This window comes from Colletotrichum abscissum, assembly GCF_030869225.1.
Source record: "Colletotrichum abscissum strain IMI 504890 chromosome Unknown Scaffold_56.1, whole genome shotgun sequence".
In the NCBI taxonomy this organism is placed as follows: domain Eukaryota; kingdom Fungi; phylum Ascomycota; class Sordariomycetes; order Glomerellales; family Glomerellaceae; genus Colletotrichum; species Colletotrichum abscissum.
In genome coordinates, this window is record NW_026850498.1 from 99,009 (window position 1) to 126,836 (window position 27,828).

The 27,828-nt window shown below is 52.9% G+C and overlaps 10 protein-coding genes across 10 annotated transcripts; 5 read left to right on the forward strand and 5 right to left on the reverse strand.

Annotated features, from left to right (window-relative positions):
• Nucleotides 1–1,150: 1,150 nt before the first annotated feature.
• On the forward strand, nucleotides 1,151–1,690 carry CABS01_14618 (uncharacterized protein; the record flags this gene model as incomplete). Its single annotated transcript, XM_060547956.1, has 1 exon — nucleotides 1,151–1,690. The coding sequence occupies one exon, from the start codon at nucleotides 1,151–1,153 to the stop codon at nucleotides 1,688–1,690; it is 540 nt and encodes a 179-aa protein (XP_060393073.1).
• Nucleotides 1,691–2,509: 819 nt separating this feature from the next.
• On the reverse strand, nucleotides 2,510–3,533 carry CABS01_14619 (SH3 domain-containing protein; the record flags this gene model as incomplete). Its single annotated transcript, XM_060547957.1, has 3 exons — nucleotides 2,510–3,001; nucleotides 3,054–3,347; nucleotides 3,438–3,533. The coding sequence occupies 3 exons, from the start codon at nucleotides 3,531–3,533 to the stop codon at nucleotides 2,510–2,512; spliced, it is 882 nt and encodes a 293-aa protein (XP_060393074.1).
• A 6,954-nt stretch (nucleotides 3,534–10,487) lies between these two features.
• CABS01_14620 (nuclear distribution protein) lies at nucleotides 10,488–11,178 on the reverse strand (the record flags this gene model as incomplete). Its single annotated transcript, XM_060547958.1, has 2 exons — nucleotides 10,488–10,891; nucleotides 10,971–11,178. The coding sequence occupies 2 exons, from the start codon at nucleotides 11,176–11,178 to the stop codon at nucleotides 10,488–10,490; spliced, it is 612 nt and encodes a 203-aa protein (XP_060393075.1).
• Nucleotides 11,179–13,719: 2,541 nt separating this feature from the next.
• CABS01_14621 (transmembrane amino acid transporter) lies at nucleotides 13,720–15,571 on the forward strand (the record flags this gene model as incomplete). Its single annotated transcript, XM_060547959.1, has 5 exons — nucleotides 13,720–13,793; nucleotides 13,897–13,973; nucleotides 14,052–14,635; nucleotides 14,687–14,846; nucleotides 14,898–15,571. The coding sequence occupies 5 exons, from the start codon at nucleotides 13,720–13,722 to the stop codon at nucleotides 15,569–15,571; spliced, it is 1,569 nt and encodes a 522-aa protein (XP_060393076.1).
• A 754-nt stretch (nucleotides 15,572–16,325) lies between these two features.
• CABS01_14622 (ribosomal protein S16) lies at nucleotides 16,326–16,888 on the reverse strand (the record flags this gene model as incomplete). The annotated part of the gene is made up of 2 exons (XM_060547960.1): nucleotides 16,326–16,626; nucleotides 16,812–16,888. 2 exons carry the CDS (start codon nucleotides 16,886–16,888, stop codon nucleotides 16,326–16,328), a joined length of 378 nt encoding a protein of 125 aa, XP_060393077.1.
• A 556-nt stretch (nucleotides 16,889–17,444) lies between these two features.
• CABS01_14623 (methyltransferase domain-containing protein) lies at nucleotides 17,445–18,605 on the forward strand (the record flags this gene model as incomplete). Its single annotated transcript, XM_060547961.1, has 1 exon — nucleotides 17,445–18,605. One exon carries the CDS (start codon nucleotides 17,445–17,447, stop codon nucleotides 18,603–18,605), a length of 1,161 nt encoding a protein of 386 aa, XP_060393078.1.
• Nucleotides 18,606–22,384: 3,779 nt separating this feature from the next.
• Nucleotides 22,385–23,161, forward strand: CABS01_14624 (developmentally Regulated MAPK Interacting protein; the record flags this gene model as incomplete). Its single annotated transcript, XM_060547962.1, has 2 exons — nucleotides 22,385–22,736; nucleotides 22,806–23,161. The coding sequence occupies 2 exons, from the start codon at nucleotides 22,385–22,387 to the stop codon at nucleotides 23,159–23,161; spliced, it is 708 nt and encodes a 235-aa protein (XP_060393079.1).
• A 245-nt stretch (nucleotides 23,162–23,406) lies between these two features.
• CABS01_14625 (uncharacterized protein) lies at nucleotides 23,407–23,622 on the reverse strand (the record flags this gene model as incomplete). Its single annotated transcript, XM_060547963.1, has 1 exon — nucleotides 23,407–23,622. One exon carries the CDS (start codon nucleotides 23,620–23,622, stop codon nucleotides 23,407–23,409), a length of 216 nt encoding a protein of 71 aa, XP_060393080.1.
• A 55-nt stretch (nucleotides 23,623–23,677) lies between these two features.
• CABS01_14626 (uncharacterized protein) lies at nucleotides 23,678–24,100 on the forward strand (the record flags this gene model as incomplete). Its single annotated transcript, XM_060547964.1, has 1 exon — nucleotides 23,678–24,100. The coding sequence occupies one exon, from the start codon at nucleotides 23,678–23,680 to the stop codon at nucleotides 24,098–24,100; it is 423 nt and encodes a 140-aa protein (XP_060393081.1).
• Nucleotides 24,101–24,756: 656 nt separating this feature from the next.
• On the reverse strand, nucleotides 24,757–27,367 carry CABS01_14627 (uncharacterized protein; the record flags this gene model as incomplete). The annotated part of the gene is made up of 5 exons (XM_060547965.1): nucleotides 24,757–24,965; nucleotides 25,035–25,718; nucleotides 25,773–25,857; nucleotides 25,938–27,067; nucleotides 27,124–27,367. 5 exons carry the CDS (start codon nucleotides 27,365–27,367, stop codon nucleotides 24,757–24,759), a joined length of 2,352 nt encoding a protein of 783 aa, XP_060393082.1.
• Between the last annotated feature and the right edge of the window lie 461 nt (nucleotides 27,368–27,828).

A 27,828-nucleotide genomic window follows, 5' to 3' on the forward strand; every position in this document is an offset into this window, starting at 1 on the left:
GATGTACCAATACGGTAGAAGTGAAGAATAAGCCTTGCTGTCGTTGCGATGAACATCGTCTTACCATACGCCTAGTAAATGATTTTCCAGTGGCTTCAGGTTGTTGTCCACAGACGCCTTGGCCCTCAAGGTGTATGTAACACGCGGCGCAATGTGTGGAATACACCGTGCGTACTCATGCGAGCCTTCCCTTATATCCCCCCTCAATTCTGTTCCTGTCACCAACGGCAGCAGGCGCCTCACAGGCCTGTGAGGTCAGGTCAAACTGCCGTTTGGCGGGATGGTTACGGGCGAGCCTGTTCAACTAGCTTAGCCTAAGCCAGGATTTCAGGTTCGAGTCCCGGCATGTGCACCAGAGATGTAGCCCCCAGTTCAGCACCGGGGGGGGTGAACTCTTTTGATAGTGTCTACCTTGAATTTTTGGATCCTTCTAATGACTGCCGATGTAAGTCGTGGCTGACATTAGAAGGCTCTACTAGTGAAAATAGATAGTGAAGCATGTATATATCTGGATGTAGAAAGTTCAGAAGTAGCTATATGCGGGTGACATTTTATGCTCCTTCCATGGCCACCTACCCGTATAGAAATCGCGCTTTACCTTGATTATGATGGCCCATCGACGTGGTATGGGTTTTCAATCAATAGCCATACTGCATGCAGGCTATTCAATCTATCTCAAAGCCTTAGCGTCTTGTTTCCGGGACTCAAAGTGCTTTAATCACCACTCTTTCGGCTACATCTAAGTGCCAAGAGTTGTAGAGAGTGCCTTCACACCGAACCTCACCGAGCCAGGTATATGTGGGCCGTGCACCATTCCCTAATCGGTACGTACCCGCCTGCTCCTGAGTTAGCGGGGCTGTAAACAATCGATGTCCGTCTTTGCTGTCAACCATCCCCTCCAAGCTAAACCTCCAAAAACAAGCCCAATTCGACCATCGACACCACAACCAACAACGCCCCGTCGCCACACGATCTCTCTCTCCCAACCCTCGCATTTGTCGAAGCGAGGAAGCCAAACATCCCTGGCACCACCTCAAAACACCCCCATCACCAGAAAAGTGCAGCGCACCGCAATCAAACCTACCGACGAAAACGGGGGGTAAACAAAGCCACACCCCACCGAGAAAACCACAACCGCAACCACAACACAATGTCCCAAAACGCAGCAACGTACGCAGACTGCGTAGCCTCCCTCCGCACCTCCCTAACCTTCCTCCAAAACTCCGTATCCACCCTCGACACAGGCGTTTCTGACCTTCCCCGCCTCGCCTCCGTCCTCCGTCCCACGCGGCACTTCGAACTCATCCCCCAACCCACCCTCGCCGCCGCCGAGGCCTCGCTGCGCGACGAAATCGGCCCGCAAATCGCGAAACTCCTCGATCGCGCCGACGCGCAAATCGCGCGCCGCGAACGGCGCATCGAGACTCTGCAGGCTAGGTGCGAGCTCTTGCAGGGCCGGTTGGCTGCGCCGTCTGAGGAGGATGGGTATGGGGGCAAGAAAACAAAGGGACGAGGAGGGGGGCTTGGTGCTAGCGGAAGTGGTGGGAAGAAGGGGTTGAATGGGGAGAGTGCTTTGCGGGCGAGGGCTGTGAGGCAGAGGAGGGAAGGGTTGGAGTATAGTGTTGAGAGGCTTGAGCTGGAGGTCTTGACGAAGGAAAGGGAGTTGAGGAAGAGGCTGGATAAGGCTTGAGAGAAGGAGAGAGAGAGAGAGAGAGGGAGGGAGGCGCATTTTGAGTGTTGAGGCTGCAAGATGACGCCCTGGACTGGTGGCCAAGACATGTCCCTTCGCTGCGAGTGTCTCCATCGTTTGCCAGCTAAAGTGGCTGAGTGAAGGGCGGAAGGAGAGTGTTATGATACCCTACGACAGATAACGAAGAAGTCTTTTAATTGATGCACAATCTCCAGATTGTCAATTATGACTTACGAAGCGACTTCACACCAATAACTTGGAAAAGCCCACGTCTCCGCTACCTCCGTCTCATGACCAGCTTGGATAAGCTGTTCACTTGTTGGGCTCATAAACCCCACACAAAGATGACACAATGTCACGGTCGAGAATATGAAGACGGAATATGAATATATGCAAATGCCATTTGTAAAGCAGCAAGGGAACCCCAACATGCATGGGTATCCCACCTGCGAGCTACCATAGCTATCCGAATGACCGACCCGTTGCTCGTGAAACCCGCCCCAGAAGACACAAAAAGAAAACACACAATCCCTCTACTCGAGCGACAATGGCAACATACACTAGCAGTAATAGGGAGAAAGCCTGCACGCAGTGGTGGGCGGATAGAAGTAGAAACAACAGGTCGAAGAAGAAAAAAAGCGAAGCCGTTTAGGCGGATATACGTGTGCCGCCTGTGGCTCAAAAGAGGCGGCAATGGTTTTATCCCGGACAAGAGACCTTAATGTACTCCAACAAGCATTTGAGCGCGAAACCGTTCCATGTCCCATATGGTCATTTTTTGCTCCCATCTCCAACGGCGAAATGAAAATCATGAGCTCATTATAACAGGATCAGGTAGTTGCTCGGCGCAATACCCGTCTCGCCCGTCTCCTTGCGTGCCTGCCACCACCTTCCACTCACGTCACTGACCTCCAGAATCTCGTGCTTTGAGAAGGAGATCTCGTTCGCGTCGTCGGGGTTGGCCTCGTAACTATAGATGGCCTTCGCGCGGTAGGGGTATTCGGTGGGGGGCACCACCTCTTGGTCAAGACCAGGAGGCTTCGCTGCAGGTGGCGCCGCGTTGAATGTCGGGGCCACTCCGGAGTTGCGGGTTTGTGTAGTGGGAATGCCCTGAACGGGGGATGGGTTCTCGAAGCCATTGAGCTGCGCCGAAGTGTACATCTGGGGAGGCTGGACCGACGTTGAGGTTTCGGGCCGACCACCGCCGTACATCATCTGTCGGTTTCCAGACTCCTTCTGCAGCGCGAAGGAATCGAGGTAAGCGCGCGGCTTCGCTGACGGGGCGGAGCCGAAGTAGAAGATCCAGACAATCTACAGGGACAAGGTCAGCATTCGATCCTCACCTCCGTAGCGGAGAACTTACGGTAACCATGGCCATGAGAATGAAGCCAGCGCCAGCAGCCTGGCGAGCACCGTTGGAGGAGTAGATGAGGGAGTGGATAGTCAGTGAGTTCAGGGACAGAGCGGCACCCAGGTAGCCCGTAAGGGCGACATGATAAGTTTGCGCAGTGTCTGAAGCCACAACGACGAAGACTCCTGCGATAAGGAAGAACATGTAGACGACGGTCCACCATGCGAAGGGTGGGAATGAGCCGGAGTTATTTGTGACTTGTGTTGTCGCGATGATGGAGCTAATAAAAGCAATTATCCATGCTAGCTAAGGAGACTGTTAGTACAGACATAAACAGAAGGCCGATCTATCGAGAAGAGCCAGGTATTCTCGAGGCGTTTTTGGATATCGACGTACCATGGAAATGGAGACTGTAGCCAGGGCGAAGGGATCACCAATGATGTTCCCCAAATTAATGCCCTTCCTCCCGTACTGAACCCTCGATTGTTCCATTTTGCGCAATGATGGTGAATGAAGAGAGCCGTAGGATGGCATAGAGAATGATGTGCGAGTTCGATGGACGAAGAGTCAATTGCCTCGGAGCAAAGTTCGAGAGAAAGCCTCGAAAAATGTCACGGTTGCGAATGTGAGTCGAGCGACTTGAAGACGTCGACAAGCGAGTAATCGAAGCGAAGTCTTCGGCAAAATGGGCGAAGCGGTGCCAATCCAACGGTGGATACGTAATTCGAATGCCGCGAGGGGGTTGTCGTGGCTGGAATGCAAGATCTCGGAAGACTAGGGTGGAAAGGAGTGACTGGTGGTTGGGCTGTCGGCCAAAATAGAAAAAGGGCGCTGGGAGAGATTGTTGTGACGGGTGCGCTGCGTGCTGTTCAGTGCGCGACGTAGCGTGTGCGCTGTACTGAGCTGGGATGAGCTGAGCGTTATTCGACGTGGCTTCAGGTAGGCAGCGAAGGAAGGCTCGAATCAAGGCTCGAATGAACGATGCGGCGGTCGATAATTGAGATGGCGAAAGCGAGTCGATCGTTTCAGAGGGTTGTCCAGCAAGGCCGCCTCTTTTCTAGAGAAGAAAAAGAGAATGGTAGTCGGGATCCGTGAGATGCAAGATGGGAGCGATGAAGCGACGAAGCGAATCGAAGACGGAGATGAATTGCTGTCGATTGGGGGAAGAAAGGGAGAACCGAAAGTCCAGAGTCGAAGGAGCGAGGAGGAATCGGAAGAAAAGGATGTATAGGATTAGAGAATACAAGAGTGGAAGACGAAATCGATGTCGAGTCGAAAGTCGAAGGAGAGACTGGAGGTGGGCTGCGTCGGGAGACGGACAGCAGTTGTAGGAACAGCAGGCTTGAGCCAAGGCTGGCGGTAGAGGAGAGAAGGGGTAGGCGTTGTTGGCGGTTGACCGCGTGAAATGAAGGGCAACGACTAGCAAGATCCCGAAAGAGGAAGTAGGCGGCGTGGATAGCGAGGCAGAAAAATGCCGCCGGACCAAGCAGACCAAGACCAGCCAGACCCAACTCACAGTGGTGCCGTGAGAAGAGAAGGAGGCGCGAGTCTTGTGGCGTCGATTTCGGTGCTTGTTTGGCGTCTTTCCTTAGCACTGGGTTCTCGGTCGCAACGGGTGAAGGTGGTGGTGTGCCTGTTGTTGATACGGATACAGAGAGAATCTGTACACCTCTCTCTCTGTGTTTCTCAGGCTTGTAAAGGCTTGAGTTGAGAGAGAAGGGCTAGACTGAGCTGACTTGCTCGTGGCACCCCCGGATCGCGTGTTGATGTGCAAATCCGCGCCCCTATTTTCTTCTGCGGTGCCTGTCGGGTGCCGTTGCGCCCCGGCGTAAGATGTGGGCTCGTTAGGTACTCGTTTGGTTTGGCGCTGCGGCTCGTGTCGTGTGCGCTTCTGCTACTACGGCGGCGGCGGCGATTGTATTTGTTGTTGACTCTTCGGCCGACCCTCTTTCACACTGCTGATGGCTGTCCAATTCCTTTGACTGGGCGAATGGCCAATTCCCGGTTCCTTGACTCTCTGGCTCACTCAGGTGGTCGACAGCGGGCAGCAACGGGGGGAACCGTTTTTTTTTGTCGCAGAAAAGGGTTGAAAGGGATGAGAGGAATGGACGGTGGGGTGGGAAGAATGGAAATAAAAGAGGACACAGGCACACAGGGCAGGCTGCGGCGTAAGAGTGGAAGACTGGGCACTCTGACAGACAACCAGGAACCTGACTGAAGCAAGCGCAGATAAGATGCAAGGGTTGTAGCTGCAGGTTCTCAGGCTGTGCTGGCTGTGTCTGCGACTTCCTGGTCTACCACCTTTGAGTGGAAGTATCCGTATCCGCAAAGAGGGCAACAGGCAGGAGGACTTGACGAGGGAGGAGGGAGGGTACTGGACGGTGGGCCTACGTGGTAGAGTCAATGATACGCAAAACGTGGTCGTGGACCAGCCTCAGGGACCCAGTGGCAGGTGGAGAGGAAGGAGGAGGACCCAGACCCGGAACTTAGGCACACTGCGCGGGCAGGCGGTAGGTGAGGGTGGACAGTAAGCGAGAGGAGGGGGACGTACCCATGTACCTACGGATACTTCTTGCTGCGAGAGGGAAGGAGAGAGAGGAGACGTGGAAGGAGTCAAGAACAGGAAGTCACGGCATGCAGGTCTACTACTAAGCGATTCGTCGCTGCACTGCTGAGATCCAATGCAAAGGGGGCATGCGGGGGGCAATGGAAGTAGATTATAGCCCCTCATCAAGTAATTGATGGCCAGTGCAGCCAATATGCACCTGCTCGAGAACTGTCCGTTGCCAATGAAATCAACCGGGCAGCGCTGTATTGCAGGCGACATGATGTAGGCGCAGACAGATTCGCACACAAAAGTCAGGTGTTAGGTACATCCTGGAAGGGGAATCTGCGCCAACCGAACTGAACAAATGGTACTGCGGAGTATTCGTATGTTAATCCCAAGAGAAGACCTGGTGGGAAGGAAGGCAGTCCTGGATGACTGCTTCCCGCTGTCTGTTGCACCGCACTGTGTCGAGACTCTCTATTGAAACTGTGCGTACGACTGGACGCGTCCCTTCCATTCGGTACGGGGCGAGGTAAGATACCGCAGGTACGTAGTCGCGCACCTATCTACCTTAGGTAGGTAGGTCCATTACCTGTGCTTTCCCAGGTTCAACAGAAGGAACGAGTCCAGCCCTTCTTGACGGCCTGGCCCATTCGATCATCGTGGAGAGTACATATCCCAAAAGAGCCGTCTGATAGACTGGTACCTGCCCACCGTGCTCATCTTGGGGGGATCTCCCGCCAACTCCCCGGTTTCCTCTATCAAATCCCCAGAAACCGTTGGTCCCTGCTTGTCCATCATTAGGTCGGCTCTGCTGTCTGTCGTCCGTGTCTGTCTCTGCCTCGCCCCCCCTTGTCTGGAAGTCGTGGCTAGCGGGTTTGAGATTTTTTTGACTTTCCAAGTGGCCTTTCGGGGTTCCTGCAAGCCATCCCACCAACAGCATTGGACGAGCTAGTGGATTACGGAACAGCATTGGCCATGAACACTGCTTACCCCTGACGCATGCCCCACTCTATCCGGGTGCGAGTTACGTACCTCAACTCAGCGGTTCCCTCCAATTTGGTCCAGCTCAGCCCTGACACTGCTTGCCTTACCTGAGCCTATCTATATCTATTCGCAGACAAGAGGAGCGAAGATCTCGCCCAGTCTTGCGCACTTGCTCCGGATATATCAACCAAAAAATCACTTTTGGTGGTAATGCCTATCGATTGTGGATAATGCCACTGTTGTCTCGACATCTTCCATCGTCACGACGGTGTCAATCGTCTGTCGTCTCTGACGCAGGGGCACCGCACCATGGCATCACTACCCGCCAGTTTTTCGCCGTTTCATTACGACCACTGACCCAGTGTGGTGGTGTATCCATATCGCAAGCGCGGACAGAGATCAGCATGCACTCACTCGACATGGTAGGTAGGATGAGTTACTTGAGTAGAGAGTAATGCCACCGATGGCCAATACTAGAGAGCCGAGTCTCCCGATCTCAGACACTTCGATACCCAGCTCTTGGACCCTCACATGTTTTTCGCTTGTCTTCTCCGGGATAGATGCTATCATGCCACCGACCGATGGTCCGGCTCTCCTCCGAGGCACACGCACAGCAGCGCGCTACGGCAACGAACTTCACAGCACGGCTCCTGACAGCTGTCCGGATGGAACCTGATGATACCGTGCCGCGGTCAGAGCCGCCGTGATCGACTGGGTCAGACTAGACTGTATGCCTTTGACCCGTTTGACATGCAGGAACACGGGTGCCTGTCACCTCGTACTCGCCCGCGCTTGACTCTCGAATTCTTGAACCCGACAGCTGCCAAACATCTGCATCTCTGTATGGAGTTTGTGGAGCGCTGGAAGGCGCCTATCCAATTAAGCTGTCGTCCAAATCTTGTTCGACAGCGAACCATTCGTACGAAAGACATCCGTTGGCGTCTTTCAAGTTCTGAAACCACAGAAACCAAACAGAAGCTACCGCCACAAAGCTGTCTCACAAACGCCTAGCATCGCGACCGAACCTCGATATGTCTAGATCTCGGAACGCGGCTTCGTCTAGTGACAACAGTCTTCTTCGTCGCCTCGTGAGCACGCCTTCTCCACTCCGACTCTACTATGACAGATCTCTCCCGGAAGACGCATTAGAATTTTCGAGATAGTCTCACGATCTGGCTTCTGGTCACAGGCTTGTGGCACTATGGAGAAAAGGCGCAAGCTTTCGGTCTAGGATAGCCGTTGCTGCTACGCAAATCGCTCAGCCTGTCGCATGTCACTGACATCTTCTTGACTCGCGCTCTCTCCTTTCGTCCCAACATCCCTCTTTTATCATAATGCGTTTGCGTTTCTGGGGGAACTCCGAAGATCCTGATGATCAACTACCGTTCAAACGGCCGGAACGATTTTTGGCTGAGCAACAGTAGCCTGTCGAACAGAGCTCATGTACATCCAACCTTTCACCTGACCTTTAGAACCCGTCCAACTAGAAATAACGAGGCCTAGCATCGGCCTTGAGTCGAGTAGATATTGCTCACGATTGCGAATTTGAAATACCGCCATTCAACGATTCACATACCGTTGGGGTGGTCGACAGGTCCTTTTGTGACTATTCACTCAGGCACAGCAACTATCTTGGTTCCCATCGCAACCCATCTTCTGCCATGGGCGCATTCGATGCTTCAAACGGTTCATACAAGATCTGTACATGCCATCGTCTGCGAGAGGCCTAGCCTTCTGCGTGTGTCCAATATGCGAAATATCAGACGCGGAGGGAAACGGACGGGCTTGCTCTCAAGGCCGGAGAGACTTTAGATGAGTCGGCGGACCTCTTGTTGAACCGGCAAGATGTGGTACGTGCAGAAAATCTCTTTTCCTCCATCTCTGATCACCAGTCGTTCATTGACGCGGGCCCATGGTGGGCACCGTTCGAGCTTTGCTGGTGTTCATGCACCCGAAGATCCCGAGACTGTTCTTGATTCAAATCACCTAGGATCCGCCCTATTTCCAAACTGGGATTCGCCATTTCCCCCATTTCCGTGTTGGCACTACGCCAAGTCTGGAACGAAATAATATCTCGACGTCAACCATGCGAGCGGGCGGCGTGAAGAGTGTTCGATCAAAGACTAAGACGATACGCATGATTCTCTCCTCTGCTTGATAGAGTGCCAAAGACGGGATCGACGGTTTCGAACTTTGCAACGTTTTAATCATTGACAGAGCTTGCGGCAGCAAATCATCTATTGCAATCCCACCGGTTCCCAAACCACCTGTCACACACTGTGCGTCTTAACAATTTCTACCACAGCCCCCTCCTCCAGCCAGCATCCCTGAGAACAACCCCTGCGCATCTCGTGAGGTTTGAACAACCAAGTCCGAGTATTCAGCCAATACGGCCAGCGGCACGATTGAGCTACTTCGCTTTCAACCAGACTGGTTCCAAGGGTGTTCCCTTGAATATGTCGACGCCTCAGTGGCTTTCGTCCTCCTGCGTGTGGCTTGACACGTCAGCTTGAGCAGTCGCAAAACAGGGAAATGAGCATCTGGTGACCCGGTAGTTTGGCTGACGCGGGGTATCGAGTCTTGCCATTTTCATTATTGGTCAATTCTCAACGATAGACTGCCGACGTTTTCATAGGAACCCGATCTACTGAGTCCTGATTTTCGACCTGCTATCAGCCAGGAGTCCTCACGAAGAAGGTTTCGAGTTCAAATGGCCACTGATCCACCTCGGACGGACTAGAAGCTGTGCTGACACGCTGGCTACTTGGGCACTATCGTGAGGGGTTGTCAGCCGCTTGGTGCCATCACCTGTAGTTCGCCATCCGTGCCCAGTGTTCACGGACGAGGCCCCCTGAGAGCTGCATTGGACAGCACCCGAAAAGCCAAGCTTTTCTGGTCTGGTAGATCAGGCTTCTCCCGATTCTAGCATCCAGTGTCACCTCAGCGCTCGAGCGGCCCCTCCACCGATATGCTTAGGTCAGTTGGATATGGGCAGAGCAATGTCGTGACATGATTATGGAAACTTCACATTCAGTCTTCTTGTATTATCGCCCATTTGCCACTGGTCATATCTACACGACTATGGAGAGAGCAGGTCCAGCAAACCCACAAGTCATCGCCCGAGCGTTTGCTGAAGTTACTCCCGAGTTTCTTTCAGCCTCCCAGCAACTCGCCAGAGTTCAGTGTGTCTTGCCACAACTGATCAGTCATGGGACAAAGTCCGATAAACCTGTTTCTGAAACGCGGAGAAGGGAGATCCCGCCACTGCGAGGCCAGCACTTTGTGTGTGATTCTGCACACTGCTCTCCCCTGACCCGACCCATCCATTGAACCCATGCAATCGGGGCTTTGGCCCAATCATGTTGCATTCTTGAGAGCAGCTTTCTGTGTCTCCGTTGCGGTTCGGGCGGCCGAGACCAAGCTTTTCGGGGTCATCCGAGCACATGGCTTGAGGCGACGTCTTCTGCAGGTCGGGCCAGGAGCATCCCGTTGCGAAACTCCTTTGTGAACAAAGCTTCCTCTCTTTGACCCGGAATTTTTGGGATGAAGAAAATCTATCCGCCGAGAGAGTGCTGTAAGCGACTTATCGGATTCTCATGTGATGATATTGGTGGTGGTTGCTGGGAAGCTTTCCATTGCTAACCCGGCTGGGGCTGCTGTCATGGCCGTCGGGAAAGCTCCCACCTGAGGTGACTATTCCGTTTCATGCGTACCGGCAGATGGCCTGATCTCGGATCTGGCTAGGTAGACTGTTCGTACTGAGCGGCCCTGGGGGTATAACCAGCGTTCTAAGTATATGCAGGGCCCTGTGGTGCAAGCCCACCGGCAATCGTCTGTGTACCACAGTATGCTGGTAGTCTTTCAGCCATTGTTAAAGGTTAACATGATGTGACATCCCCGGACGGAAGATATCAAAGGGCTGCCGCGGCCTCCTTCTCTCGTTCGGCTCTCCGCACCCGGCGCTCAATCATCTCCACCCGGCCTTCGACATCGGCGACGAAGTCGGAGACGCCCAAGACGCCCTGCTGGTACCATGCCTGGAGGACGTCCTCACTCCGGGCGCGCAGCTCGGCCATCTCGGCCTCCTGGGCAATCTGCGTCGCTTCGATACCGCGCAGTCTAGGCATGAGGGAGGCGAGGGCCGCGCTCTGGGATGATTCGGGGATGGGGCAGTCGTTGACGGAGGTCAGGGACGAGGCTGTTGCCGGGAAGGCGGCAGCGGAGGCGAGGACGGTGGCTTGGATTGCTTCTGGGGCGAGGTGGATTGGCGGCTCGGAGGGCGGCGGGGGTTGGAAGAGGGTTGGTTGGGAGTTGTCTGGCAAGGGGTTTTGGGGTCAGTTGTGCTCATGAGGCTTGGGATTTGGCAGAGCATAAGAGTTGGCGGAGGAACGTACAGATCTTCATCAATTCACCGTATACGCGTATGCGGGAGAGGATGTGGTTGAAGCGGCGCTCGAGATCTTCTAGAGTATCGACTGCTGATTCTGCCTGGGAGGAGTGTGAGGGTGCCGCTGGGCCGTATAGGAGGTGCTCGATGCGTAGTAGACGCGATTCGAGGAGGGATATTGTTGAGAGCGTCGTCTTGTCGAGGGAAGTGTCCATGGTCATGGGGGATATCGCGCCTTGCGTCGTCGCGTGTTTGAGCAAGTGTCGTTTGGAGCAAGGAGATGGATTCCACTACGCAGCTAGTGTGCCGTCGCGCGTGGTTCAGGCTTGAGGTGTCTAGCGTAAGACGTTGCTGGTGATTGCCGGTGAGGAAGATGTCTTAATTGGGAGGTAAGTCGAAACAAGCAAGCAATTCCCCGAGAGTTGATCGTCGCGGGTTGCGATTTAGCGTGGTAAGGCTGGGAGGTGAGGAAGCAAGGGAAAGTGTTGGTTGAGTGGCTGAAGCTCTCCTCTTGGGATCTCGAAGTTGAGATTCCGTGTGGCCAGCTGCCCCGGGAAAGTGTGGCTTGTGACTGACCCACCGGACCACCGATCCAAGACATACGATTAGATAAGAGGCTCTCTGGCTGAACCAGCCAATGGAATGAATTGGTCTCGGGCGCATTGAGACTCATTTCCCACAATGTCTCTCTAATTACAAAGTCATTATTCTTCACATATTTTCGGTATCCTAACCAACTATATTTGAGGCGGTTGCGGGGAAGACGATGAAAGGGAGAAGCAAAAGCAACTTTTCTAACAGACATTAGGTAAGTTGAGGCACATCACAACCAACGACATCAAACGGCATGTGAGGGTCGTCTGAGTCTCGTGCTCCCCCTCAAACTCTCCAGTGCTACTCCATGCCGGCCCCTGCGCCAAGCACAGGGTGAGGCAAGTGTCATGGAGCGGATGAGCGGGCTGGGTGAACGCTAAGGTAAGGACCTGCTGGCATTCTGTTGCTTGGTGCCATGCTGTCTTGCCTTGTCCTGCGCGGGCCGGTGTTGGCCGCTGACGGACATTTGGGAACGTGCCAATGCCTCGTGGCTGTGGTCATGGAAGTCTCCGCAGGTATGAGGCACGTATGTACATAGGTCGGAACGGATACCGAAGGTCCATTGTGGTCTGGGCAATACGTAAGAATTGCTAAACTGCCAAATGCTTGCCCCGTCAAGTTCCAGTCGCGGGTCTCCGGTTTTCTTGCCTAAGAGCTCCCCGGAGGTAATGCTGTGTAACAAGAATCAATGGCATTGGACAGCTTCTGCTCGGCGGTAGCAAACGCTCTCGTCAGTTCATCATTTACTTCCCTGACCAACTTCCACTTGCTGCAATACCCACCACTACCACCACCAAGACTGGCAGTCCACCACCACGCAAGACGCAAGGTACCACCACCCTCACGACACCCTGTGCCTGCTCATTTTACCCGCCCCGAGTCCCCCGACCAGGTCCTGTCATCCTAATACCACCTTACTCTGGGAGCTGCCCGCCGCCTGTCCATAATTAATACCTTTAAACTTCTCGGTTATTGAGCGGGAACCCTCGTCCCTCCTCTTGCTCCTTCTGTCTTTCTCCCGTTCAGCGTGTACTTTGTACCTGCGGGGGGCTGAAGTGTTCTACGGATACATACGTCCTTTTTCCCATTTGTACACGTATACACCTTACCCACGTCCCGGGGGAAGCAAAAAGACCATCGCATCGCATCGCACATTGTCGTGTGATCTATCCGTCCGTCCTGCGACTTTGCGACCGAGACGACCTTCGACACCTTGGACGTGCCGTCGTGACTCGTTTTGTCGCCGCCCCCCAAGAAGGGCATCCAGAGATCGACAGGCAGACGAAAAGTGCTTGCTGGCCGGTATTGGCCACCCCGTCCACCGTCCGTCCCAGTGCTGCCTTCTCAGCCCGGCGGCCCCATTCAGCCAGCGTCAGCCCGCCGCAGAACCAGAAACCTTGAATTACTCGGTCGCTACACCCCGAACCGAAGCCTGCGAGGTTTGTCCCAGCAGGGGCAACCACCTTTTTCTCCATTGATTTCGAGAGATTCCTCCAAAAGCACGTCACAGCTGCCCTGCGCAAACTCTCCGCCGGCCATTCGTCGCAACGTCACGCCTTCTCTACGCCTTCTCCGCCTTGACTGACTGAGAGAGTGTGTGGGTGGGTGCGACGACTCGAACACCACTGACGAGTGACGACCGACCACCTACCTCCTGCAGCCGCAAGCCGCAAAGCCGTAACCGCAAGCCGCAGTCGCATTCCAAACGCCGCGAAGCCGAGAAACGCCGCCTTGCTTTTCTTTTCTTCTCTCCTCTTCCAATTAAACAACGAGCAACTGCTTTCTTTCGACCTCTCTTGTTACTCGTACGCTTTCAGCTTTTGCTCGACATACCATCCACAAAACAGCTCCATATCTATCATAACTCACAACTTGTGACTGTGTTCTGTGACTTTGGGTCACAGTTGTGGACACTTCGTTCTACTTCCCCAATCCGGCAACTTCTTACGGACTCTTTTTATTTTTATTTTTTGGTTATTCTTATCTGACCTCCGCTTTTTCGATTGCGCTTGCGACTACTATTACCAACCACTCGAACGAGAGAGAGAGCTTTGCGACGTAATCTGGCGACGACAGCGAACAACGAACAACGACCGACGACCGACTGATCGAGACGACGACACCGACGGTGATCGATAATCACGAAACGGGCGAGCAATACTATGACGAATTACTCTAGCATTACTGATGGAAACGCAAATTCAATTGCGTCTGGAAGCTCCGGCGAAATGTCACGGTATGCCGAATTCCCGATCCTCCCCGCAAAAGCAGAAGGCGCATACAGGCAGATCACCCAGATGGAAGAGAGCTTTGCTGACGCATGGGATACAAATCTGCAGACAACGCCGAAGAAATACTAAGGAGGGGGGAGGCCAGGCCTCGATGCTGAGCAGTGTGATCAATCTGCTCAATACTAGTACGTCCTGTCGCGGATTCCCACGAGATGGCACACGAGTGCGGGGCAAGAAAAGGAGCTGACGAATCGTGACTACAGTCGTTGGCGCGGCAACGTTGGCAATGCCGTCAGTGGTGTCGCATATGGGCTGTATGCTCGGTGTGTTGATGATTGTATGGTCTGGACTCACGGCCGCCTTTGGCCTGTATCTTCAGTCTCGTTGCGCCCGCTACCTTGATCGAGGGACATCGTCCTTCTTCGCCATTTCCAAGATTACGTACCCAAACGCCGCCATCATCTTTGACACTGCCATTGCGATAAAATGCTTTGGGGTGGGTGTCTCCTACATGATCATCATCGGCGACTTGATGCCAAAGGTCTTCATCGGCTTGTTCGCGAGTGCCGTGGCGGAGAACCCTTACCTCGGCGAGAGGAACTTTTGGATTACGGCTTTCATGCTGGTCATTATTCCTCTCAGCTTCCTCAAGAAGCTCGACTCGCTCAAGTATACCAGTATTGTTGCTCTGGTCTCCATCGGGTACCTCGTCATTTTGGTCATCTATCACTTCTCAACGGACCGGCTCAAGGACATGAGCGAAATTCGAGTTGTTGAGCCCGAAAGCGCTGTCGCATTCCTCAGCACATTGCCGGTTGTTGTCTTTGCCTACACATGCCATCAGAACGTAAGTTGATCTTGGTTGGTCGTCGGGGCTTTATGCTGATTCCGTGGACAGATGTTTGCCATCTTGAATGAGATAAAGGATAATTCTCCTGGCAGCGTCATAGGGGTTGTTGGCACTAGCATCGGCACGGCCGCCTCGATTTACACTGTCGTAGCAATCACTGGCTACCTCACGTTTGGCAACGCTGTCAAGGGCAATATTGTCATGATGTGTAAGTGATCCTGGGAGGATGGTACCCTCAGACCCTGCTGACTTTTTTCAGATTCTGCAACTGCCGCTTCCTATATCGGACAGCTTGCCATAGTAGTGCTCGTCACCTTCTCGGTCCCTCTTCAGGTCCACCCTTGCCGCGCCTCCGTCGATGCTATCCTCAAGTGGCGGCCTAACCGTGCTTCGAACGCAAACGGCCGGTCTACCTCTCCGGGCGGACGCCCGCTGCTGCCCTCGTCGGCTTCTGTACGCTCCGACCACGGATCCAGCTCATCCATGGGCGAGACTCGATTTGCGATCTTGACCTCAGTCATTCTCATTCTTTCCTATGTCACCGCTCTCTCAGTACACAGTCTCGAGAGAGTTTTGGCCTATGTTGGAAGCACCGGCTCAACCAGCATTAGCTTCATCCTTCCAGGCCTGTTTTACTACAAGATTAGCGACCCCGACAGCATCCATCAGCAACGCCTTCACAAGGAGGACGATGACGCCGATGCTCCCAATGACGAAGAGGATGCCGATCCTATGACAACTAGTATCGCCAGTCTTGGGAGCATTGCCAGCCATGTGACGGATCCTCGCCAGTGGAAGCGCAAGTGGCGTTGGGACCTCGAGCACATTGAGCAAGACGCCCTCCGCAAGATGGCCCTCGCCCTCGCCATCTACGGCGTATGTGTCATGGTGGTCTGCCTCTTTATGAACATTGTGTTCCACGCATCTCACTAATTGCGGCTACCTTCATCTTTGATGAAGATGCGGCTTAGAGGAAGAATTGTTCCATTGAGACGACGATGCAGATATATTTACTATACGGCCGCTCGGGATAGACATACGGCGACGTCATAAAAAGTCCCACGGGCAGCGTCGCGCATTTTTTGGAGTTGGATGGTCTGCTTCTCTTCTCATTCTTAAGGGGCTTCTTTTGTTTTCTTCGTGTACCCCTTACCAGCGTGGTGGCTGCATGTCAAGGGCGTTGATTACGTCCAGCATTGGTCTTCTTTCTCATTGTTTAGTCTGGAAACAGTTTCTAGGACAGACTTGGCCCATCGGCTCATAGTCACAGCGGCCTTTTGATAACCTTCAAACTTAGCTTCAATCGGGAGTGACATTTTTGGTCTTTTTACAGTCGTTTTATTGTACAACTCTTGTGATGTGACGTGGTGCCGGATGCCTCTGGCGTCATCACCTCACGGTCCCTCGTCAATGCCCGTGGGCGAGCCGAGCCGCACCCTGGACACGTTTCTGGCCTGCCCGTTGCCGTCTCTTTTCGCCTTAATAGTACAATCCCGCCATCTGCCTCTTCCGCTCTGCGCCATCACGAATCCCATGCGTGAAAGAGCCAAGTGCGACCCCTGCGATTCGCGCGACGCTTTTTGATGCTTTTGATACACGACACATTCCCAGCCGATATGGGCTAGCTACCCCATCCTCGTCTCATCCATCTGAGCAGAACTTTCCTACAAATCGTCGCTGCCGGTGCCTATGATGATTCCGCCGGTGCCGCCGCCTTGGCCGGAGAGGCAGGTGTCCTCAGCGACTTTGCCGCCGTCGCCGTGTTGGCGGTGCCGTTTGGTCTGAATTTGGGCTGGAGGATGCCGACCATGGAGAGCAAGCGCCAGACGGTCTCGGTGGGCTGGGCGCCGACGCCGACCCAGTAGCGGGCGCGGAGGGAGTCGAGGCGGATGTCCTTGTGCGGTTTGGTGGTCGCGTCGTAGGGGTCTTGGCGGGGGACGGGGTCGTAGGTGCCGATTACTTCGATTGGTTTGCTGTTACGGGCTGTTCTGTTGTTGGTGAAGAAGAGTCAAGGGTTAGCTTTTGGGGGGTGTTCTCTTTTCGTGCTCTGTTGAAGTTTGCGATGCGGAGAAGCTTTGCCTCTTGGCAATGGAGGGAGGGGGCTTATAGTGCTCATCTCATGGCGGCGATGATGTGATCTTCTGGGGATGGTGACTTGTGGTCGAAGGCGTACCTTGCTTGTGTGACGACGATGTTGTAGAAGGGCTGGTTGACGCGCCCGAAGCGGGCAAGGCGTATGCGGACGACCATGGTTGGAGGTTGTGTGGAGGGTTGGGGCTCGTGCTGGTGTTGGGAGGAATGGACGGTTCCGTCGGGAGGCTCGGGTGGGAATCGATTGAGTTGTCGGGCGTTCGGGGCGTCGAGATCGCGGAGCTACACAGCTTCAACGATGTATAGCAAGGTGAGGTGATGTGAGCCGTTCGGTGGCCTTGGTCGTGTCCGGGGGAATTTTTGGTCGGTGGTGATGTTATTCCGCTTCCGAAGCAAGCTTGGCACTAGTACGAGAACGGTAAGGTAACGGAGGAGATGACTGGAACGGGGACCGGGGACCCGGGCCCCTACCGATTTTCGTGTGGTGGGTTCTTAGTGATATGAGCAGAAACCAACAAACGATATTACCAAATAAGCAGTGGAAGGGAGGGAAGCGGGGGCGGTCTTGTTAGAGAAAGAGAGGGGAAACTAGGGGGGATTTGCCTGGCCACATCAACTTCCCACTCTGTTCTCACGAGTCACGGCTCTTTCTAGCGCAACGACTAAATAAACTTTCCACGACTCGAGCTACCTCACGGCAGGAAACCCGTTTGCAATGGCCGACACACCGGCACCTCCCCCACACCCATCATCGGGGCCCGTTACAGAGCCGGCTGCCGAAAAGGTGAATCAACGGGCAGCTCAACCGGCAAGACCGGCAGCCACCTCTCCCGACGTCGAGGGGGGAAGCACAGATCCTCTTGCACAAGTGACTATCGCTGGCGACGATACTGAGAATGAGACCGACGCATCCTCATTGCAGAGCGGACTTACTGCCACAACAAACGAATCCCAGGCGTCTGTGACCCCAAGCATCTTTGACTATCGGCTCGAAAATGGCCGCAGTTACCACCGCCTCAGCGATGGCAGCTACCTCGTTCCCAACGATGAGACTGAACAAGAGCGTCTCGACATTGCGAACCATCTCTGGCTCATCGCCTGGGACGGTAAGTTTTGCCTGTGCCCCAAGAACCAGGGTGCCAAGAGGGTTCTCGACCTCGGCACGGGCACGGGCGTGTGGTCCATCATATACGCCGACGCCTTCCAAGGTGCAGAAGTTCTAGGCGTAGACCTGAGTCCAATCCAACCCGAGTTCGTGCCTCCGAACTGCTACTTTGAGGTTGATGATTTGGAGAAAGAGTGGACGTGGACGACCCCGTTCGACTTTATCTTTGCGCGTAATATGGCTGGCAGCTTCCAGGATTGGGCAAAGGTCATTAGACAGGCGTTTGAAAACCTCGAACCCGGCGGCTACTTTGAGGTCCACGATAACCTGTACCCCCTCGAGTGCGATGACGGCACCCTCAAGGAGGATTCGGCGCTGTTCCAGTGGTCAAAGTACCTCGTCGAGGCCACGGACAAGATTGGCCGTCCCATTACCATTGCCTCCAAGCTTGACAAGATGCTCGAGGAGGCCGGCTTCGTGGACGTGGTAGTCACGAAGCAGGTCATGCCGGCGTCGCCTTGGGCCAAGGACGAAAAGTTGAAAGCGCTGGGTGTGTGGACGTCGGCTTCGCTCCTCCCCGGCATTGAGGGCCTGTGCCTCGCCCTCTTTACCCGCGTGCTGGACTGGGAACCTAACGAGGTCCTTGCATTTTGTACAAGCGTCAGAAATGATGCCAAGAACTTGGGCATCCATGCGTACTGGTACGGATACTCCATCTACGGACGAAAGCCGTTCCCCAAGGGAGGGGAAGAAGAGGCTACCCAGAACTGAGATTGGAGAGTCTATTTTGGAGGTCTGCAGTTTTCCTGTTAGAAAGGCAAGTCCAGACAGTGACTGCCTGATAATTATGAGCGTGCGTTTCTCGGGCTACATTATATTTACAGTATCGATCATATGTTATCGTTCTAGCGGCTATCTTGTGTTCTCGTCTTTGGCTTTGCTACAGTGCGTTTCATGAATGTCATCATGTTTCTTGGAACCAACCTGCATGATTGTGTTCTGGTCTTCTCAAGAGTAATTGCCTATTACTAGATTACGCTTTGTCTTTTGCCTGTGGCCTCTGTTACATGAAGTGTGTGCAGGTCAGTTTAGTCCCCACGATCCGCGCTCATCTAGTGGACGCCGATACACGTGAGATTGATTCAATCAGCTGAAGAAATGCGTGACTGTATGAATTGTGAACCTAATGATAATTAGAGACATTGACGGACAAGCTAAGACAAGCTTCAAGGAAGTTAAAGCCAGGCTGGTTGGAGTAGCTGTCGATTTATGAGCGTTTGAGCTTTTACCTGCGCGATCTTTCGTGTTAGATCTGAAGACGATCTCTTCTTTAGCTGTGACGCAAATCGCTCCCCCAAGACGTTCTCAGGCAGATCGCCCAGACGATCGGCGATGTGCTCGAGAAGCGGAAAGAACTACGTTTTGACAAGATCCTTCAGGAGCCCCTGAGCTGGTTCATAGATTTAAACAGAGCACCACTATACCCTGCCAAGGTTGACCCCATGCTGTCGCAGTTTGAAAGTGACAGGCCTTCAGGAATAACTTATCCAAAAGCATGCTCGGCAAGGCTTCAGAACTTATAGCCCTTTATGTGAACGGGAGTGATCTTGTGGCTTACGGGGACGATAGTCACAAGATGCTGAAGACCTTTCCACGGATGTCTGACATTGAAGCTTCATTTATGGTCGAAACGTGGTTGAATAGCTTGGAGTACGGCCTGAAGAGGCGGATGGGTGCTCTAGAGCTCACGAATTTGCGCGGTCCAAAAATTCGGACCCCTTTCGAATGCGAAAACAGGCCCAGTCATCGTGGCTTTAAGAGCCAGTTACGGACGCTATGGAACATGAAATCTCATGGTATTGTGAACACATACTGAATCGAATCTGTGAATGAATACCTGAAAAGATTCGCAAGTCAGGAGCCACCAAACCACACTGTACGTGGAAAAGTGAGCATCGTAATACACGCGACCATAAAATGAATGTTGAGAATGTGAGACATTTGCTTCAGGAGTTCGGGAATTCATAGTTCAAAGTTGTTTATCGTGCACGTAAGGTAGGCTCTTTGTGTGTCTGTGTCAAAGAAGTGATGCCTAGGCTGACATCAGTGTTGAAACCAATGACTTTTACTTGGATAGATGCTGGCGAAATCGCAAGTCTTACGTGCATGATACCACCAATCCACATCGTGGTTTTCTTTCCTAGCTAAAAGCTTATGAGGGCTCAGGATTGAATATTTCTAGAGTTCTTTTAGGAAGGCTGCGATGCCTCTTTTCCCACGAGTTTGAGCTATACCTTAACATAGTGAGACCTTCCGTCATCTACCTGTTCTATATAGGTCAACTGATGGCTTTTCTTTGCCAGCCCGAGCCTCAGTCAATCATCGAGTTGTTTGTAAAACCCAGCTGAATTTGGGTCAAATAAATGAATGATCAAAAGTTTCGTTAATCCAGTTGAGATATCCGTAACTCTTATTTCATGAGAAAGTATTTGTTCTTGGCAGCATGACGCCAGTCGTAGCCTGCATCAAAGGGATCAAGCCATCCTGCAAGGTGTAAGGACTTTCCGCGCCACTTGATTTCTCTCTTTGAAAGACAGCATGGGAGGCAATTTGGTAGACCTTGAAGAAAAGGCTATGTCGCTGTGTTCATGTCTCAACGCTGCCGGCCAACTACCATTGGGTGTGCCAACAAAACCCAACTAAGCGCTGGTTAACAATTGCAAGAAGGCGCTATGTTTTATGTTGTTCTCCAGTAACCCCCTTGCCTGAGAACGGATAGCGGGAATGAGAGCACATCATTCACTTGAGTCTTTTTCCAGGCTGGCTATTACGTAGTACAACAAAGTGACAGAATTCGAGGCAGCATCAGGTAACTATTAAAAGAGTCATCTCAATGAGCACTCTGCATGGGCGGCATGCGGTTGTCAAGTCTCGATTTCGCGCCGCGGCTAAGATTGTGCTTGCATCAAGACCCCATTCGGCTACTTCCTAAGACCACCGTGCCGGGAATTCGGTGCGCGCTGGGGACGCCTTGACCATGACAATTCACTCCACCAGCGGCTGTAGCGGCGGCAATGTGTTTGATTGTTCTCTGGCACCCTGGAAAGTGCGATGGCGAAGATGGCAGCTACTTTGCGAAGACAACACGATAGATACGAAGAGTTGTTTCCAAGTACGAGACAATGGCCCGAAATTCCCGCGAAGAGCTACTGTGGCTCGTTTGCGGCTAAGGTAGAGTCTTCTATCAATAGTTCTGCCCCAAGTGCAGGTGGGCTGGTATGACGCCAAGTCCTTGCTACTAGTCACACTTACTGATCCCGCTGCAGGCTGCAGCTGTCAGGAACTCCGCCGTCGGAACTTTTGAACCAGCTTGGCGGTGCCCACCGAAAAGACGACTGGACGAGCCTCCAAGTGGTCGGGTTGTGTCAAATTTGGATTGACAAGTGACAGACAGGCTCGAGGTCTGCCCACCGAGATGACAGGGCCCGTTGCCACCGATCGTCGCCTCGGAAAAGTACATACACGAGGAAAACGATGGCTTTTGGCTGCCCGATGCCAACAAATCTAACAACCACGCCCAACCCGGCCTGCTGCGTGCGTGCGTATCTGGTAACCTAGACGAGAAAAAGAGGCACAGAAGGAGGAGAGTCCGAAGAGAACAGTCCGAAGAGAACAGTCCGTTTTGTTTACTATGCTAGATTCCTTAGGGTGGAAATCAGTGCTGCACGGGGGCGGCTCTTCCATGCAAGGTACCGCACAACCGAGCTAAAAGGGGGGTTACTGAATTTAGTCTGCCAGCCACAACCCCAACAGTGTTGACCATGGGTGTGCTTCATCTCGCCTGGGTTTGTGTGATGGGGATGGACACAAATGGAGGTTTCCTGATTGGACCTGGGGACAAGAAAGCATTCGTGCTGAAAGCCTGAAGCCATTGACCGTTCCTGGTGAGTCTTTCTCTTTTTTTTTTTTTTTTTTTTTTTTTTTTTTTTGGGAAGAGCTGAAAGTTTCATAAACAATCTGTCTCTGGCTATCACAACAAAAACCCGGAACTCTATTGGCGGCAATGGGCCATAGTCTCGGCAATACCGGCCGACGGCCGACGGCCTTTGCTTTTTACGAGTTGCAGTGGATGCCATTTGCTTCCTTCGCGTGCGCCCGAAGCAGGGAGTCGCCTACGTCACGGCTGGCAGAAAAGAAACCAACCCACCATGGATTGATGGTTTTAACAGCAATCTAAAATTCTCTGAAAGTCGGTTTTGCATACGAGATGGGGCGGTGGGGTGGCACTAATGAGTGGAGGAGGAGGGGTGGGAGCACCAAGCCTGACTCGTCCGGACTATCGACAGGGATCGTCTACAAATGGGTTGTTTATAAAGCTTGAGGGGGGAAGCTCAATTTCTCTTATGGTGTTCGGTCAACTTCTCAGATTCATCAATTTTGGACGTTCGTTCTTGTCACTCGCTCAGACACACTACTTATTCTAATACCGGAAAACTTCAACAAAACACCAAAAACAAACTATATCTAATTTCTCACTTAGAAACGACAACATGTTCTCCAAGACCGCCGTCGCTATCACTTCTTTCTTGGCCATTGCCGAGGCCGTCAAGGTCACCAAGCCCGCCAAGGGCGACGACTGGGACCTCTCCAAGACCAACGAGATCACCTGGGAGACCGTCTCCAGCGACCCCAAGAGCTTCGAGATCGTCATCGTCAACCAGTCCGGCTACCCCGAGGTCTCTGAGACCATCGCCACCGTCCAGGCCGCCGATGGCAAGTACGAGCTGAAGGGCGCTAAGGTCGCCGCCGGCGATGCCTATCGCATCAACCTCGTCTCCGTCGACCCCCAGAACTCTGGTATCCTGGCTCAGTCCAACGAGTTCAGCTTCACTGGCTCTGACGGTATGTGAAGACCACTCATTTTTTCACTATGATGGTTATGAGCAATCGCGCTGACTTGCCATGATTTAGACTCCTCTTCCGCCTCTGCTTCTGGCTCCGCTACTGCATCGGCCAGTGCCTCCGGCTCTGCTGCCACTGCCTCTGCCACCGGTTCGTCTTCCTCGGCCTCCGGCTCCGCGGCCACTGCCACCGTCACCCAGACCTCCGGCCTGACCACCGTGACCACAGTGACCACCGGCTCTGCCACTGCCTCGGCCTCCGGAACCGCTGCCTCTAACGCCTCCGGCTCAGGTACCGCTTCCGGCACCGCCACTGGCTCCGCTGCCTCTGGTACTTCCACCTCTGCTCCCAGCAGCGCCTCTGCCATCAAGTCCACCTTTGCCATCTTCGGCTCCGTTGCCGTCGCCGCCTACATGCTCTTCTAAGCAAGATTTAGATACAAGCACGAATCTTGTTTTTTCCTTAGAGCTGTTTTGAGAAACCCGAATGATACCAACCGGCTACGATTAAGGGAGTAGCGACAAACCAGCGAAGTGCATTTGGATGGGCTGGAAATTGAGGATTATATCACGCAAAAATCGGATGGGTTATGTCTGGCGTTGCCTTCGCACAAGTTTGAATTACGTTTTTATAGAGTAATCTTGAAGCCTTGCTACTGGACTCCCTCCATTTACAAGCGGCTCGAATACGCAACCTGCATGTGTGAGTATCCGTAAGAATACCCTGACGATGGAGAACCTGGTATGGGTATGCATGATGGGATGGCCTTCCTGGGATTTAACCCCAAGTTTTCGCGCTGTTCCGGACGCGACCTGAGCGCGGAGATGAGCAGACCCATGCCGTTCATCCCGAGTGCCCAAAAAGTCAATGAAATAATCTCCACCATTGAATTGGGCTCGTAATTATGGATACAGAATGGGCGCACCTAATTCGAGACCGTTATGCGGCATAACCCTGCCGTTCCCCTGATCGGCTGCCTTAACGTGCAGGTTGGCGTCTGTTGGTTAACCCAATTGGGATTGACGGCTGGGATCATGCTAGGATGGGGCGGTCTTCCTTCGCTGCTCCGTTATCGCGAGCACTGGAGTAGCGAACCAACGGCTAGTTCAAATCGCGTCAGATCACCTATGGAAAACATGATTGTAGATCACGATATCACGAGGAAAGAATACGGGTTGCTGACTCTCATCATTTCGAAACGAAGACCGCACACCGGCAAACCTGTCGATGAACCCCAAGACGGTCACTTTGCGGGCATTACCCGCGAGTTCCTTTTTATCGTGGATCCTGAAATTTCGCGACAATTTAACCTTCCACACTTTCCACGTGCTGAAGTAGCTTTGTTCGTTCCTCCACTGTCTTGAAACTGTGAGACAGTCTGCTTCAGCCTAAGAAGGCGCTCACCAATAAGAATAGCGGTCTGGCTGGTCTTAGATGATGCCGCTTATTAGGAATGTTGCCCGTTGAATTGTGACGCGAGTAAGGGATCTATCTCGCTGTCCTTATTTTACCTATCATCGCGTGCTAAGGCACACCCAACAATGGGCTTTGTCTACCCTGCTCTTCCGTGAAGTTCAACCGCGATGATCTTTCTTCCCCTTATGATTATATCTCTAGCCTGCGATGTATGAGTGAATACGATTATAATTGTTCCCTCGCTCAATCGCGTCTAATTCAGCGCTCCAATACTTGATGAGACGCTGAGTCTCCTAATCTCACACCTCGAAACTCAAGTTGCTGATTGAAAGCTATTGGCGGAGAATGATCAGTGGGGCCCACTGCTCAGGAGGGCTTCTTTTACCACAATCCTCACATTGCATAGCGCGGAGACTGCTCTTGGGGTTCGAACACGACATCGGGTTCCTACTGCGGTTCAAAAGTCTTCTTGGTAGTTCCTGAAGATTTTGCAGCAAGTTCAGATGTGCTGATTTAGACTGGCCATTGAGGTAACAGACACCCTAAAGCATTCTGGGGAAGATCAACGCCATTCCGGATGGTGGGATGCACAAATCATTCTACACTAAGCATCTCCACTCATAGAGGAGGCTGTACTAGTACTTTTTCTTCTTCGACTGAACAACCTCATGGGTCCGCTGGGTTGTGTTCGCTTCAAGGTTGGCGGTAAATAGCCCTCTTTTAGAGACTGAGGGCTGATGTGTGACTGAGGGAAGATGCCAAACTTCCCTTTGCTGTTCGTTCCAGACCAGCACCAATGATCCTGGTAAAGCCCTGAAGATGCTTAGGTTAGCACTAGCACTGAGCCCGACCAGTCACTCAGGGCAGGGAGAAAACACTTACACCCAACGTTTCTGATCACCTCTCCCTTCCCAAACGTCAGCCAGCCTGCTCTCGAGTTATCGGAATGGTCCCATCTCCATCTCGTGGTGATCGATACCGCGCTGGTAGCTTGGAACGAAATCTCATTCTGTTTTGGACTCTCAATCTCAACGCATTTGGCTGGAAAGGGTCCTTGAATGCCGTCGTGCCATCCGGTGCACCACTTGCCGCCCCATTGCTCTGGAAACTCAACACCGACAATCTTTGCGCCAACGAAGAATGTGAGCACATTTGAGCTACCGTCAGGGCCCAGGAGGTTCTCGCCTCTCCGCTGAACGTGGCTCTTCAAAGCTGTGGCGACGGGAAACTGGGTGAGGATATCATTATCGGGGAATGAACTTGGAGCTGGAGGCGATGGGAAATGGACATCATAATCCTCGATTTGATGATGGTCCTTGCCGACTTGACCATACAAGACAGTAACGCCAGGAACTTCAGGGAGAGGCTGTGGATGGCGAGAGAGGTGTTGGAGGAGCTGATCTGCGCTCTGGAAGACGGTTGCATCCCCCTCGTGAATAGTGCGTCCGATGTGGGTGCAGAACAGACACGCGTATCGGATTTCCGCTGTTGTTTTCACCGCGATGTGAGATTTGACCAGCAAGCGCACACGGTAGAGTATACCATACTTCAGAAAGTTTGCTCGGGCTTGGGGTTGTCAGAAACAGCAAAGCAAATCAATGGAAACTCGGGTTGGCTTACAGTCACCCTCTTTATCTAGAGTTAATGATCTGTTCAAATGATGATACTCGCAATCCATGCACCGGCCGATTGGAAGTGGTTCGCCCTGCTTTTGTTTTAGTCGTAGTGTTCCCAACCTGGATTCCGTGCGTCGAAAATGTTTTGGGGGTTTGAGGGTTGACTTACCCACGTCATGGTCTGCTTGATGCCGTGCCAATATCCTCCACGGCGAAATGTTTGTGCGCCGTCACAGAATCCCTTGAGTTGATGGAAAGAGCTCTTTGGCCCTATCAAACATCCTTCTTCCTTTTCCATTGTTGAGATGGATCTCAAGTGTTGCGTACTAGTCTCTGAGGCTGCTTGCTCATCAGCCAGCATCAGTCCATCTGTAAAGAGTCCGGAAGATGGGAAATCGACGGAAAGGGCTGGATCAGATTTTGTTCCTGCGCTAGGTGACATCCTCACATCGATGATTGGAAGCTCAGGTGAAGTTACGTTGGAAGAGTAAGTTGGGACATCGGAGTATATCGACGTTCTGTTTGTAGTTGAAGGACTTGTTGGATCAAATACCGAGCTTTGCGGCGTCACGGTGTCGAAGCCTCTTCGATGCATCCGGGATACGAATGTACCATCGCTAAATGCATCATCATTCACGGCAGAATTCTCGGGGATGCTTCCACGGAAAGGTCGCCTGGCTTTTGGAACAGAGGTCTGCTCTTCAACCCAATCTGATGTCCGTGGTTGTAAGGGTTCCGGTGAAGTGACAATCCTCAGCTCGCCCATCCCATCGCTGAGAACACCTGGGGATAACGGTCGTCTTTCCCCTTTACTGGAGGAATTAGCTCCCAAAAGTCCACGAGATGATGGAGGATCTGAATTTGTTGACTCGGCTATGGAGTGAGTCCGCCTCACCGTCGCACTATCAGACGAGCCATGTGAGTCTCTCGTGCGACTACGGCTCACTGACAGTTTGGGTTGCCGCGGTACGGCAGGAAATGAAGGGATATTGGCGGTTCCGTGGCTTCCACCTCGCAAAGGCGGTCCCGGCCGAATTTGCGGGCTGGCGCTGAGTGACTGAGCCAGCTGGGGTGGTAATGGTGGTAGAGGCGGCAATGGCGGAAACTTGTGCACCGGCGTGGTCGGAGTTTTGACGTCGATTTTCACCCTCTGAATAGCGTCCAGTACCACTAGAGCAAAGCTTCGTGTCGCCGTCTGAATATCGATAAACTTGGTCGAGTCGAAAGTGTCCAACTCTATGTAATCCTCAAAGTCGTAAAGCAGTTCTTCAAGTGTCCTTCGTTTCTCCGCCAGATCATCTTTCTCGAAGATCAGTCAATCGACCACCATCCAGGCATGCCACGGCTCAACATACCATTTTCGGCGATGGTCTCTTTGAAGACATCTCCATGCTTTTCGAATTGGCTATTCCACAAAGGTCGTAATCTCTTCAATGCCCGTTGGCCTTCTTTTGCGATGGTGCTGGCTGACTTGGCCATCTCCCGGGATGTTTCCGGATCCTCATCCTGTGCATCGTGTGCATTCTTTGCAGATTCCTCCCCCCTTTCTACTACTTCGCGGAAAGGAGCAAGAATGAGCTCCTCAACGTCGACAGCCATGACTCGGAAATGACTGTTGTATGAGTTGAGACAATGTAGGGAAGTAAAATGCCCAAGAGCCGCTCCACGTCCGTGAGTTCGGCAAGGTTCGGATCGCCCATGAGACAACGTGGCGATGGGGTTCGAATTAAAGGGTCTTTCCAAACGGGCCCGTTACCACATAGCTGGTACACTGAGTACACTGCGAGACACCCATTGCGCGGGAGATTACTGCCTGCAGCCTGAGAAGGCGGCGGCGTGTTGGAGAGAGGGTGCAATTCGAGGACTGTCCTCAGCCACTCGATGGAGCACGTGGGGAGCTCGCTAAGGGGCTGAAGACAGGATTCTTCATGCACACCTGGACACCAGTACGGCGCTATTGGTTCGGTCGCCTAAAGAAGTGCATCTTGCCGAATCGCCGGGCACTACACCGAGAAAGGCACCTGGCAAGGCTTGATTATATTTTCAAGTTGGCAAATTGA